General features: G+C 33.6%; 1 protein-coding gene across 5 annotated transcripts in view; it reads left to right on the top strand.

Moving 5' to 3' along the window:
* Window positions 1–12,484, top strand: part of COP1 (COP1 E3 ubiquitin ligase) — a 116,192-nt gene that overhangs the window by 81,569 nt on the left and 22,139 nt on the right. For all 5 annotated transcript variants that reach the window (XM_081026829.1, XM_081026825.1, XM_081026826.1 and 2 more), the window contains exons 13-17: window positions 366–474; window positions 873–954; window positions 2,193–2,309; window positions 8,730–8,847; window positions 11,526–11,650. In XM_081026829.1, the coding sequence (XP_080882955.1) occupies window positions 366–474; window positions 873–954; window positions 2,193–2,309; window positions 8,730–8,847; window positions 11,526–11,650 (551 nt within the window). The remainder of the gene's footprint in view (window positions 1–365; window positions 475–872; window positions 955–2,192; window positions 2,310–8,729; window positions 8,848–11,525; window positions 11,651–12,484) is intronic.

Genomic DNA, 12,484 nt, shown 5'->3' on the forward strand with positions numbered 1-12,484 from the left:
CCTGCACAGTCTGCTTAGTTAGGTCTCTGTCATTCTGGCGTGGCATGCTTTGTGCTCGTGGGCCTCTGCTCTCTCCAACTCTCTTCATGTGACAAAGATGCCAGTGTTGGCTTTGGACTCACGTCCGTCTCTCAGCTAGTGAGCCGAGCAAAAAGTGGGAAGGGTCATTACTTGGTAGTTTCAGTAGAAAAATCTGGGGATTATTTGATACGTTTCTTTCAAGATGCGTTGTGAGTGGAATAATGATTGTAAACTTATGTAGAACATTTTAAAAGGGTTCTATTTCTGAACACATCAAAATGTTTTCTATCCATTGTGACTTATTTTTACATAAAGTAAGGTTTAACTGTCTTTCTTTCTTTCAGCTGTATCAGTTGGAGTAGTTATCATAAGAACCTGTTAGCCAGCAGTGACTATGAAGGCACTGTCATCCTATGGGATGGGTTCACAGGACAGAGGTCAAAGGTCTATCAGGTGAGAAAGGATACTAGTTATTTACGAATCACATTTGTACATTCTTAATAATTGTAAGCTTCATATGCTTTATAATTACAAATTCAAAGTCACTAGTTAGCATTTTGTATACCTATGTAATACCAAATAATGCTTTCTGAAGCATCTCCTCCAACTTTTGCTTTGTAGACTATATCAAATGATTTTCCAAAAGCTGTAATTTTAGTGAATGTATACATGAAAAGTTTGTGAATTACTTTGCATCTCTTGTTTGCATAGCCTGTTCTCCCTCTCACCAGAGCAATAAAATGGTATCAAGATTTTTCTGGGGTTTTTTTTGTCTGTTTGTTTGGTTTTGCTTTATTTATTTTAAGATCTGTGTTCTGTCTGAGGATACTTTGTCTTCCTTCTATACCCAGGAGCATGAGAAGAGGTGTTGGAGTGTCGATTTTAATTTGATGGATCCTAAACTCTTGGCTTCAGGTTCTGATGATGCAAAAGGTACTATCTGAATCTCTTCCCTTTTCCCACCCTTTTCCCCCTTCATTCCTTTTAGCGTCAGAGATGCATATATTTACTGAAACACGTAGCAATCCTTTGTGATTTAGCTGATTGTTCCAAAAAATAATCTAAGCGCAAAAATGTCTCTCTCTTTTGGGATGAAAGAAAAATGAGTATACTGCATGTTCATTATAATAATGTTTTCTGGATTCATGCCACATGGTGACATTTTTATAACCAACTCCTTTATATATACCATTGAATGAACTTTTTATCTCTTTCTGCCAATTTAGTTGACCTCTCTCTTCTATTTTTTTCTTGTGAATTTATCTTCACTATTCATTCTTTTCTGTTGTCCTTACTGTCCTATTTGGTCTGGTTCTTCTCACCATTACATTTATAAAGTCGTGGTAACAGATTTCCTTTATCTTAGAGTTAGTAGGCTTAATTTCTTTGTCCTTTCTTTCTTTTCTGTTTAACATCCAGAAGTGGTAGTTGTTGGAACCATTTTTACTTTTTTTCATTCCTTTTTACAGATTATTGTACTAGTGTTCCTAAAAAGATTCTAAAGTTTTACTATGCCTCCATCCCTAATACTAGTTTTCAACCCCAAATGCACCCAGAGAGCTTTTTAAAAACACCAATACCTGGACCTACCTCATCTGGGTATTGTCCTAAATGGGACATTGGGACTAATCGAAAGATGGATAGGAAGATTTTTATTGTTGTTTTTGTAAACATTTGTTATAAAGTCTATTATGTGACCTATATCCTAAAAATGTATTTTGTATGTGTATTCTAGTGTCTACTAAGACATTTTTGTTTGAAAACGACGTGATAGTCACTCTGGTACCTTACAAGACAACAGCTCTCTTTTCTACTTCTGCTTTCAGATCTGACGTGCTCTCCTCAGTCAGCTTTCTGTTCCCTGATCATTACAAACCTCAGTACATATCGCTGGAATGGACTTAGTTATGGGCCTCAGTTACGGAATTATGTTGCCTCTCATTACACACTGAATATCTGTGTTGTTTTCTGACTTTGAAACTAAACTCTTTTGGTTTCAATACATTGTTCTGTTATTCAGTTGGTCAGTTAAAACATTTTGATCTTAGTAAATCAAAATGCTTTCGATTAGCACAAAAACAGCCGTATCAATAAGCAAACTTTCCAGGTTGCAGAAGCATTTGCTAATGTATTGTTTATTTCTTTTTATTTTTATTGTCCTTTACTTTTAGTGAAGCTGTGGTCTACCAACCTAGACAACTCAGTAGCAAGCATTGAGGCGAAGGCCAATGTATGTTGTGTTAAATTCAGCCCCTCTTCTAGATACCATTTGGCTTTCGGCTGTGCAGGTAAGAAATGAAAGCAGGTCTGTCTTCTTTTGATGTTGGTTGAGTATCATGTCTAGGATAGAAGAATACTTTAAAACAAATGACTTTAAATTTTGTTTTCATTTGTTTAAATTTCATAGACTAAATTAGAATTTTGCAATATGCCATCATTACTGTTTGTTGCTGTGCCTTCATTTCAATGTTTTATCACCAATGTTTAATACATAGAGATGGGTTTGTTGATTATTTTTGTCGTTCCTCTAAGTCTTTGCATGCATGAACTGATGCTTACTTATTCACATACTTAGGTCATAATGATGTTTAAACAGTTAAGCTATATTGTACAGCCACAGGAATCTTTTTGTTTTTTATTAAAGGAAACCAATTAATTCCTTCAACAATTATTGAGTGCCTACTGTGCACAAATCATCCATCTAGGTGCAGTGAATAATACACTTAAAGGTCTTGTATCATGGAGTGCATACTACCATTGTATGTACTCAAAAAAAAAAGTTAGCTATAGTTACAGCAAATAATTTTTTGCTTAAATGTTTTTCTTAAATAGGGTGACCAAATGCCTGGGTTTGCCTGGGGCAGTCCAAATTTGTACTTGTACCGTCATAATTACTATTAGTGCCTTCTTTGATTCTCAGAAGTGTTATAGGGTTGGGAGATAAATCACAGGTGTCACACTACTCTTAATTAATTCAGTTTCTTTACTTTCTGTAAGTCTATGTAGATTTTCTGTTTCTTCTTGAAGTCAGTTTGGGTAGTTATTGTCTTTCCAGGAATTTGTAAATTTAATTATTCTAATTTGTTGGCATAAAGTTGTTCATAACATTCTCTTGTAATCCTTGTAATTTCCATAATATCAGTTAATAATGTCCCTTCTTTTATTCCTGACTGGTAATTTATGTCTCCTCTCTTTTTTCTTCTTGGTCAGTCTAGCTAAATATCTGTCAGTTTCTTCAAGATGTATTTGTGTGTGGCGGGGGTGTGTGTGTAGGGGGTGGTGTAGGCAGGTATAGGGGTGTGTGTGGATGGGAGGTGCTTCGGGCCAGAATACCACATACACATATTCCCACTGTTCTTAATGTTCTTCTCCCAACTTACTTACTGAACAGTAGGCTGAGCCCCCTGGAGTGACTGTTAGCTTACCATGAGTACAGATAGGCCAAGAGAGCTGTTATTCCTTTCTCGGCCATTGGAACTATTGAGAGCAAGATCTGTTGAGGTCAAGAACATGGTGCCCTTGCTATAATCTAGGGCTCAGATATCTTTCACTATAACTGCCACAAAGCTAGAGACTGGACCCTGGAACACTACACCAGAGAACTTCGACATCTTTATAATGATGCTTGCAGCAGAAGTATCTGAAGCAGAATAACTACAGAAATTCTACCTTTCAAATCTTACCTAAGTGTGTCTCATTAGTAGAATCTAATTCACATCTAGAAACGTAACTGCAAGGGGATCTGGACAATATAGCCTTAACTTTTCATCTTCATAGGCTATAAATTCTATAAGGTGGTGGGAATGGATGCCGACTGTCATCGGCCCTGTTCAGCACAATGAGATTTGATGTGCGTTAAGGACTTATTTTTTGGCTTTGAAAAAGGGGTTAGCATCAGAGCAAGATGCTAATAAAGCCAGCAGTCCTCACTTTGTTGTTCACTGCCTGTAATTGTTCCTTTTACTGACTGAAACATGCCTTTAATCATAAGAAAAACCTTTACTTCTGGAAACAATTACTGATGGTGAATCATCTTCATTTAGAATTGAAACATTTCTTAGAATGTAGACTATTATCTAAATGTTCCTCTTAAAACTGTGAAACATCACTCTTTAGCCGTGCCATTTATTTTACCACTGAGAGCAGTACAGTCATGTTCATGAGGTTGCTTATTAAATATCATTTGTAATGGTGAATTTGCCGTTAGGAATGGGCTGCACATTTTCAAACATCGCTTTTGGAGTTATGAGGAATAGATAAGCAGTATGTGAGCTACGTACCAATTACAGTTTGACTTCCTGTTGCAGGGGCACCGTTGATCCTGCTTGGGTGTGATGCATTGTGCTCATTCTAAGCTTCCCTGCCTACCTTCATGTAGATCGTACATTTCCTTTTCGTACAGTAAATTCATTTCTCTCTTTGTGCTTTCACTTCATTGTTTTCCTCTTTCACCTTTTACCATAATATAAAATGATGTCTGACGGGGCGTTTTTTTGTTTTATTTTTTTACTGGAATTTATAGCATGAAAAGTTTCTTGAGGTGGACTAAAAATTCACAGGCATTTCTATTAAAATATCAAATCCTAAATCATGGTTCCCTTGAAAAATAAGACTAGGAATTTGAAACTACCTTTTTCTGGTTAACACTGAAGAAAAAGGCTTTAAGTTTTATTTTAAACCATCTAAAATCTATTCTTAAACCCGAGATTATCTGAAGCACGCTTTTAACAGAAGATAATATTTTTTAAATAAAGGTAAAGGTGTTTATTAATTGTCTGTTATTGCTTAACCAGGATGTGTTCGTATTGTATACCAAAAGGTAGAAAATTTCTCCAATTTATCCTCTCTGTAGCCAGTTTGGGAGAGCATTGTAAGACTGAAGTAAATAGAACTCCTAGAAATCTGTGGTTTTAATAAAATATTAGCATTACTTGCATGCTAGCTTCAAGCATCTTGTAATTTTTAAAATAGTAATTAGTGTAACAGATAGGAAATATGGGTATGCTGAAGGTGATCCCTTTAAAATAATAATAGATCCCTCACACCAGAAGTTAGTGTATTGAAAATAAAATGAATAAAAATAAAATGAATCAAAAATAAAATTAGTGTTATTCTGATTCAGGAGTGATATTTAAGCTAATAACATTCACTGTGAAGGAATAATGTTCCTAGAACAAACAGTAATTCTGAAATATTCTATTTAATTGTATTATCAATAAACATTTTTAGTTGTGTTTACTATAAGCCCTGTGTCTCTTAGTAAACCAATCAGTGCACACACACAAACACCACCATTTGCTTTCTCATTTTCAGTACTTTCTAGTTTTTGTGATTTGACATATGATAACTTTTAGTCTTCAAAGGGAAGAAAATAACCTTTAGGAGGGGGTTTATTGATTCATTTATATTTAAATATCAGTATTACTTCCCTTACCCTACAACTTCAGCGGCTTCTCATTGCTTAAAGAGTATAGATTCATACTAGGCCCTCTATGATCAGCTTTCATATACCTTGTATGTGACTTATGTTGTTTATTCTTTGAAAATTTTCTTCCATAAAGATTTCTCGATTCTCAGTAAAGCTATCTCAGGCTATCTTACATATGTGTCTTTCATTTTTAAAAATTTATGTACATTTAAAATTGTTTATACTTAATTATACAAATAGTACAGGTTTATATCCTCATTCTCAACTTGCATATTTTTTTTTTTTTTTTTTTTTTTTTTTTTGAGCCCACTGGCCCATGTGGGAATCGAACCGGCAGCCTTCGGAGTTAGGAGCACGGAGCTCTAACCGCCTGCGCCACGAGGCCGGCCCTCAACTTGCATATTGTTATACGTAACTAAAGCTTAAGGTCCCCTTGATCAAACATCATTAAACTATCTCCCCATAGGTACTGCAGTTAATAGTTTTACAGATATCTTTCCATAGATAGCATTTCTTGAGGAAGAGGCCAGTAAGTGTTTTTCTTCATTTAGTACAATACGTGTTTTTTAAATCAGGGTGGCTTCTAAGAGATGAATGTCTACAGTATATAAAACACAAATTTATAATGTCTTTAGATCTCTGAAGTCAGTTTATAGATTACCTTCTTCTGACCCCTCCACCGTCCCTTATCACTGTCACCAAAATATAATTAATTTCTTTCAACTTAACCTGGTATTTAGTTTAAGGAGCTATAAAACCTAATTTAATTCATGTTATAAACTTAATATAGAGAAACTTGAGTAAGGTAGAGATGTAAGTGCTTGGGATGTCTTTTACAATTTTTTCCCATCTTATTTAAGTAATGGGAAACATTTTAGGTTTGTTAGGTTTATAAATCTGTTCTATCTTCTATACAGCAATTGCCAGTGGGGATGATGTCTTTTCCTTCACATTTAAATAAATTGAATATCTGAATATGTATTTAATAAATCTTGATTAATGCCGTAGCATTCATGAGCATGTGCTTCAGTTATCTATACTACATGGATAATAGGGGGAAAATGACTATCAAGGACATTTTATTTTCAAGTTTCCAAGTAATTTGAGTGAACTAAAATGGAAGTGGCATGCATAAGGCCAATATTCAAGAAACAAATTTTTCTGTAGTACTTTGTCGTAAATAAAACCTACTTTTGAGAGTGCTAGAATCTAAAACCAACTTGGAAGCACCTAGTAAATCTTTCATCTATTTTTGTCTGTCTTACTTTCCAACCTGTAAGTAGCACTCTAGCTAAATCTTTTTTAAAAACTGGGCTTCACAAGAAATTTTATATTTATATTAAATGCAGAGATATTTTAAAGTTAGGCATCTTTTATTCAGCTGTTACTAATACAACAGACATGATAATCATCCTTTTTTTGAAACTAATATTGAGTAATCACTATAAACTTTTGGGAACTGTGAAATACATGACATGATTTCAAGGGAAACCATTAAAATAACAGAACCAAAGTACAGAATCCAAACTATTATTGGGATAAGGAGGGAGGAGTAAAATACTTGACTAATCGAAAGTTAAGGGGGGAAAAGCATAGAAAACTTGGAATAATTAAAAAACAAAATAAGCTCATAGATAGAAATTCAAATATATCTAATTATAGTAAATGGAAATGACCTAATTGGTGCAAATAAAAGGCAAGGATTAACAGACTAGTTAAAACAAGGATAGGGAAAGGTAAATGAAAACAGTTTTATTTTGGCACAGGAGTAGATAGACTGGTGGAACAGAAACAGACTCGCAAATGTGTGGATATTTGACACCTGGCAAAGATTATATTGCATAGGAGTTTTGAAACTACGGAATTTTCATACTTGGACAGTTGGTATGGGAAAATGACACTGTAATTGTACCTTATGTAGTACACAAAATCTATTCCAGGCGATCAAATGTGATCAAAACGGCAAAGTATTTAGAAGATTATAGAAAGGAGAATATCTTCATGGTCTCGTGGCAAGGAAGGCGTTAAGATATAAAAACTATAAACCATAAATGAAAGGTATCAAATTGGACTATAATAAAATTTAAGACTTTTGTTCATCAAATAATTTTTAAAAAATAATTAATTGGGGGGAAATATTTATAACACATAAATGACTAAGTAGTAGCACACAGAACATACAGAGAATTCTTTTAAATAAGAAAAGGATAAATACACGCTACAGCCTTGCCATTCAGTGTGATCGTCCCGGCGGGGCACATCGAGAACCCAGAAACAAACCCAGAACCGTCAGGTATTGCTGGTGGGAATGTAAATGGTGCCGCCAATGGTTGGTCAGTTTCTTAAAAACTTAAACACAAAATTACCGTATGATACAGTAATTACACTTCTATGGGTATCTACCCAAGACCTGACGACATGTCCCCACCAAGACTTGAATACGATTGTTCATAGCAGCATTACTGTGGTACCAAAATAAGTAAATATTCATCAACTGGCACGGGGATAGACAAAATGTGGTCTATCCATACAGTGGATACTATTCAGCAATAACAACTAATGAACTGCTGACACATGTTAAAACATGGATGAACTTCAAAAACATGTGAAGTGTAAGAAGCCATACGTAGAAGCCACATATTGTATGATTCCATTTATATAAATTGTCCAGAAAAGGGAAATTGATTGATAGATAGATAGGGCAGTGGGTGATAAATGGGCATGAGGAATCTTATTGGGATGAGCAAAATGTTCTGTAATTTATGGTGATGGTTGCGCCGGGTAAATTTCATAAAAATCATTGAATTTTATACTTAGAGTTTTTATTATATGTCTCTCAAGCAAGTGTTTTTTAAAAAGCAAATGTGGGAAGTAAAATTATACAGCAGTATATTTAACCAGAAGTCCAAAATATTTATATTACCTTTTTTATAAAGCCATCAAAATGTAAGGATTCATTTTTAAATTTCCAGTTACTCTGAACCCTAATACTATGTTTCTAGAGCCAGGATCACAAGAAATGTAAGTAGAACTCCCTTTCAGGCTGACATTGGTATATGTGTATGTATATACTTTTTAAGACAACTATATTTTCCTAGATTCAAAAAAGAAAACCCACCATATCTTCCTTATCTTTGAAAATGAGTCATAGCCCTTAGTTTTCTGGCTGTTAGGGGTTTGACATTGTGAAACATTTGATGAAAAATACCAAAATCAGTGAAGATTATCTTTGCTTTTCATTTCTTCATTTACTCATTTTTCTCTTTTTGTTTTATTTTAGATCACTGTGTCCACTACTATGATCTTCGTAACACTAAACAGCCCATCATGGTGTTCAAAGGACACCGAAAAGCAGTTTCTTATGCAAAGTTTGTGAGTGGTGAGGAAATTGTCTCTGCGTGAGTATTGCTCTCTTCAGAGGTTGAACTTAACACAGTCATTTACCAGTTTGTAATGTCACTGTGGGTGTGTATAAAGTAACCCTGTGGTGTATGCACTTTTTCTTAAATAGTAGATTTTTATAACTTGTCAAATTAAAATACATGTATATTCTGGTCTGTATTGCTCACTTTTACATGTTATTTGTGAATAAAATCCTGATGATACTAGTTTTCAATGTCACCCCCTTAAATATTTGAACTTCAGATTAGATTTCAGCCACTATGTCTCCTTGAGGAGAGAGAAACAACATAGTTGATGGAACAGGAGAAGTATTTAATGTCAACTAATGTTGCTCTATGTGTACATTGCAGTACAATAGTATCATAGTATTAGTTTTGGTTTTGAGTAATATTTGATTGACGTTTATGATTCTGTGTTACTTGATCTCTCTATGATTTCATGGTGAGTTTTAAATTAAATGTTTTGAGAAGAACTTTCTAAGTATGAATGCTATATCTGACAAATATCCTTTGAGAAGCTTTCTGAAGTAGATAATCATAATGCAAGCTTTAAATAATCTTTTATTTGTTTGAAGGTAACAAGATGTGAACCAAATAAATCTCAGTTGCCAAAATATTGTTGACAAAGCTCTACTGCTAACAGAGGCAGTCCCTTCTTATGAGATCCATTTCATAGTTCTGTTTATTTAATATTACCCTAGTAAATACCCATTCTTAATTTTTTTTTCATATCTATTATTTTTTCTCAAGCTTAATGATGTATTGTTTTCTTCTTTTCACTTAGATTCTAATTTCTCTGAAGAGATTATTAATGCCAGTGCCTTATACTTGATATCTCCCACCACATCTAACTCCATACTGGTTGCCCTAGATAAGAACTTGGTTTTGAATTTATTTAGCAAGATAATTTGAATTGAGTTACAAAAAGGGAAACAAAAGAAAGTGGGAACTGAACTTTACAAAGGGAGGTAGTATAGGTAGGTAATTGGTTCACAAATCTATATTAAGTGGTAACCAGTCAAAAAGTATCCTATCATTAGAAGTATTAATGGGCAGTAAATAATTAAAATTTTATTCAGATTCAAATATGGATGATAGATTACATGGCAAAAATATTTTTCTTTAATTTCAGATTAATAAATGTTGAATCAATTAGTTTGATTTCAACTAGTTGAAGTATGTGTAGTATACTTAATTATATACATTGGAAATATTAGTTGACTTTATTAATGTGGACATGTTATTTGTATTTTATCAATTTTTTTCTTCTTTGTTTTTATAAATCATGATAATTTTTCTTTTGGGCAAGCATTTAGAACAAATTCATCCACAAGTATATTTGGCAATATTAAAAACTAGTATTAATATATACACATATTGCTGCAACCTCTGAATTTTTGGCCAATTAAAAACTATTACACACACACACACACACACACACACACAAAAGGATATTTAGTGCAACACTGTTGAGCAGAAAGCACATCTAAAACAACATAAATCTCTAAGAATAGATTTTATGTTGAAAAAATGATGAGAAGCAGTAGAGAAGGATTTAAACACTTTGGAGTTTGGCCTCTGAAATCAGACAGTTTCAATCTTGGCTCTATTTAATGGCTGTGATACCTTGAAAATGTCCGTAACCTTCATCAGTTTCATCATCGCTGAATGCAGCTACTAATAATACTAATTTTATAAAAAGAATCTTTAAATAAAATAATGTATATAAAACATTTATCATGGTGCCCCTATTCTGTGAATGTTAGAGTCAGAAAAACGATGATTTTTTGTGTAGTCATTGATAGAGATATAGAAGTGAGTTATTTTACAGAAAAAAATGTGAAACAAATTGTAGAATGAGAGAGAAATGATTTACAAAATGAAATGTATGATATTATCCAGTTTTTTGTAACCAAAAGAGAAAAACAAAACATGGTGTTTTATTCAAGTCCTAAGACCGTATTTTGTATTATTCAGTAAGATAAATTATATATATCATGTTTCCCTGAAAATAAGACCTAACTGAAAAATAAACTCTAGCATGATTTTTCAGGATGACATCCCCTGAACATAATCCCTAATTCATCTTTTGGAGCAAAAATTAATATAAGATCCAGTCTTATTGTCAGGGAAACATGGTAGACCATTCAACTATTCATAGTATTCCACTCCTGTAGCTATAACTAAGCTGTGAAAATCATTTATATTCAGTATACCAATCCAGTTCAACAGTTGAAAAGTAAATCAAACCAAGTGGAACAATTGTATCCTGAAATTAAGCACATCGCCCAATAGAGGTCTCTCATTGTTTGATGGTGGTGGTATAGTGAGTGGTACCAATGAATAAGGTGTATTGAACATTCCCTATATTCCCAAGGATTAATGAAAGCATTTTAAATGAATTAATTTAATTTTCATAACATTTTGTAGGATTCATCTAATCTACAATATAGGAACCATTATGTTTCACATTTAACTAATGAAAAAAAAAAATTGAGGCCAGAGTGGTTGTATAACTTTTCTGGGGTCAGAAGCAAATTAATGGCACATTGAGCATTCTAACCCAGTCTGGCTCCAGATTCTGCATTCTTAACCACCGAACTGGATTGCCTCTAATTAGTAGTGATGAATTTCATGCCATAAAATCTTAAATGTGTTCTAACTTTTGTGTTTAGCTCAACGGACAGCCAGCTAAAGCTGTGGAATGTAGGGAAACCGTACTGTCTACGTTCCTTCAAGGGTCATATCAATGAAAAAAACTTTGTAGGCCTCGCTTCCAACGGAGACTACATAGCTTGTGGTAAGTGAATTCATCTTTTCCTAGAACTTTGTAACAGTTATCTGTCACTAAAATTGCATTCAATGAAAGTAGACTGCATACCAAGTCAGAAAATGTCCTGTACACACAGAAGATAGCCTATTGAATTTTCCTTGGATTGTACTGCATCAATCTTTCCCCTCTTTACCTAACAGAAGTCTTTGACCACATGGACTAGCATAAGATTGTTAAATATGTTTTGTTGTTTCTCTCCATTATAACATAATTTCTATAGATATTATGTAAAAAGCAGAAAATATTCATTTCTGCTAACATCGTAATTTTAGAGACGTTATTTGTCTTCTGGAGCTGATGTTTGTTTTCTATAATGTTTTCTCTTTATTAAGCAATCTGTTTGGGTAGCCTTGATCTATTCTAAGGCTTTTATTGTTGATAATTTATACAAATTTAAATTAGAAGTAGAAAAATCAAATATAGTATTATTCAAATGCTCTATTGCCTGAATATATGAATTTTCATTAGTACCTTCAAATGACTTGGCCTTTATTCAGTAAAGTTGTCTCTCTCTCTCTTTCTCTCACTCTCACTCTCTCTCTCTACATATATATGAACCTAAACCTTGCCAAGCCAAATCTCTTGCATAATTACCCAACTTTGATAGACTGCATAAAAAATTTGGGTTTCTAGACCACTCATCTAATAGGGTAATGCCTTTATTGGGGAGTGGGAAATACGTTTTGTACATTATTAAAATTTGCCCTTGTAAGTGCAATAATTTTTCTTTTTCCTCTCCAGATGAACTCTTTCTAAATTAAGATTCATGCTATAACAACAAATCTATCGTTCTTCTCTAGA

Source organism: Rhinolophus hipposideros (genome assembly GCF_964194185.1).
Source record: "Rhinolophus hipposideros genome assembly, chromosome: 19".
NCBI lineage: Eukaryota > Metazoa > Chordata > Mammalia > Chiroptera > Rhinolophidae > Rhinolophus > Rhinolophus hipposideros.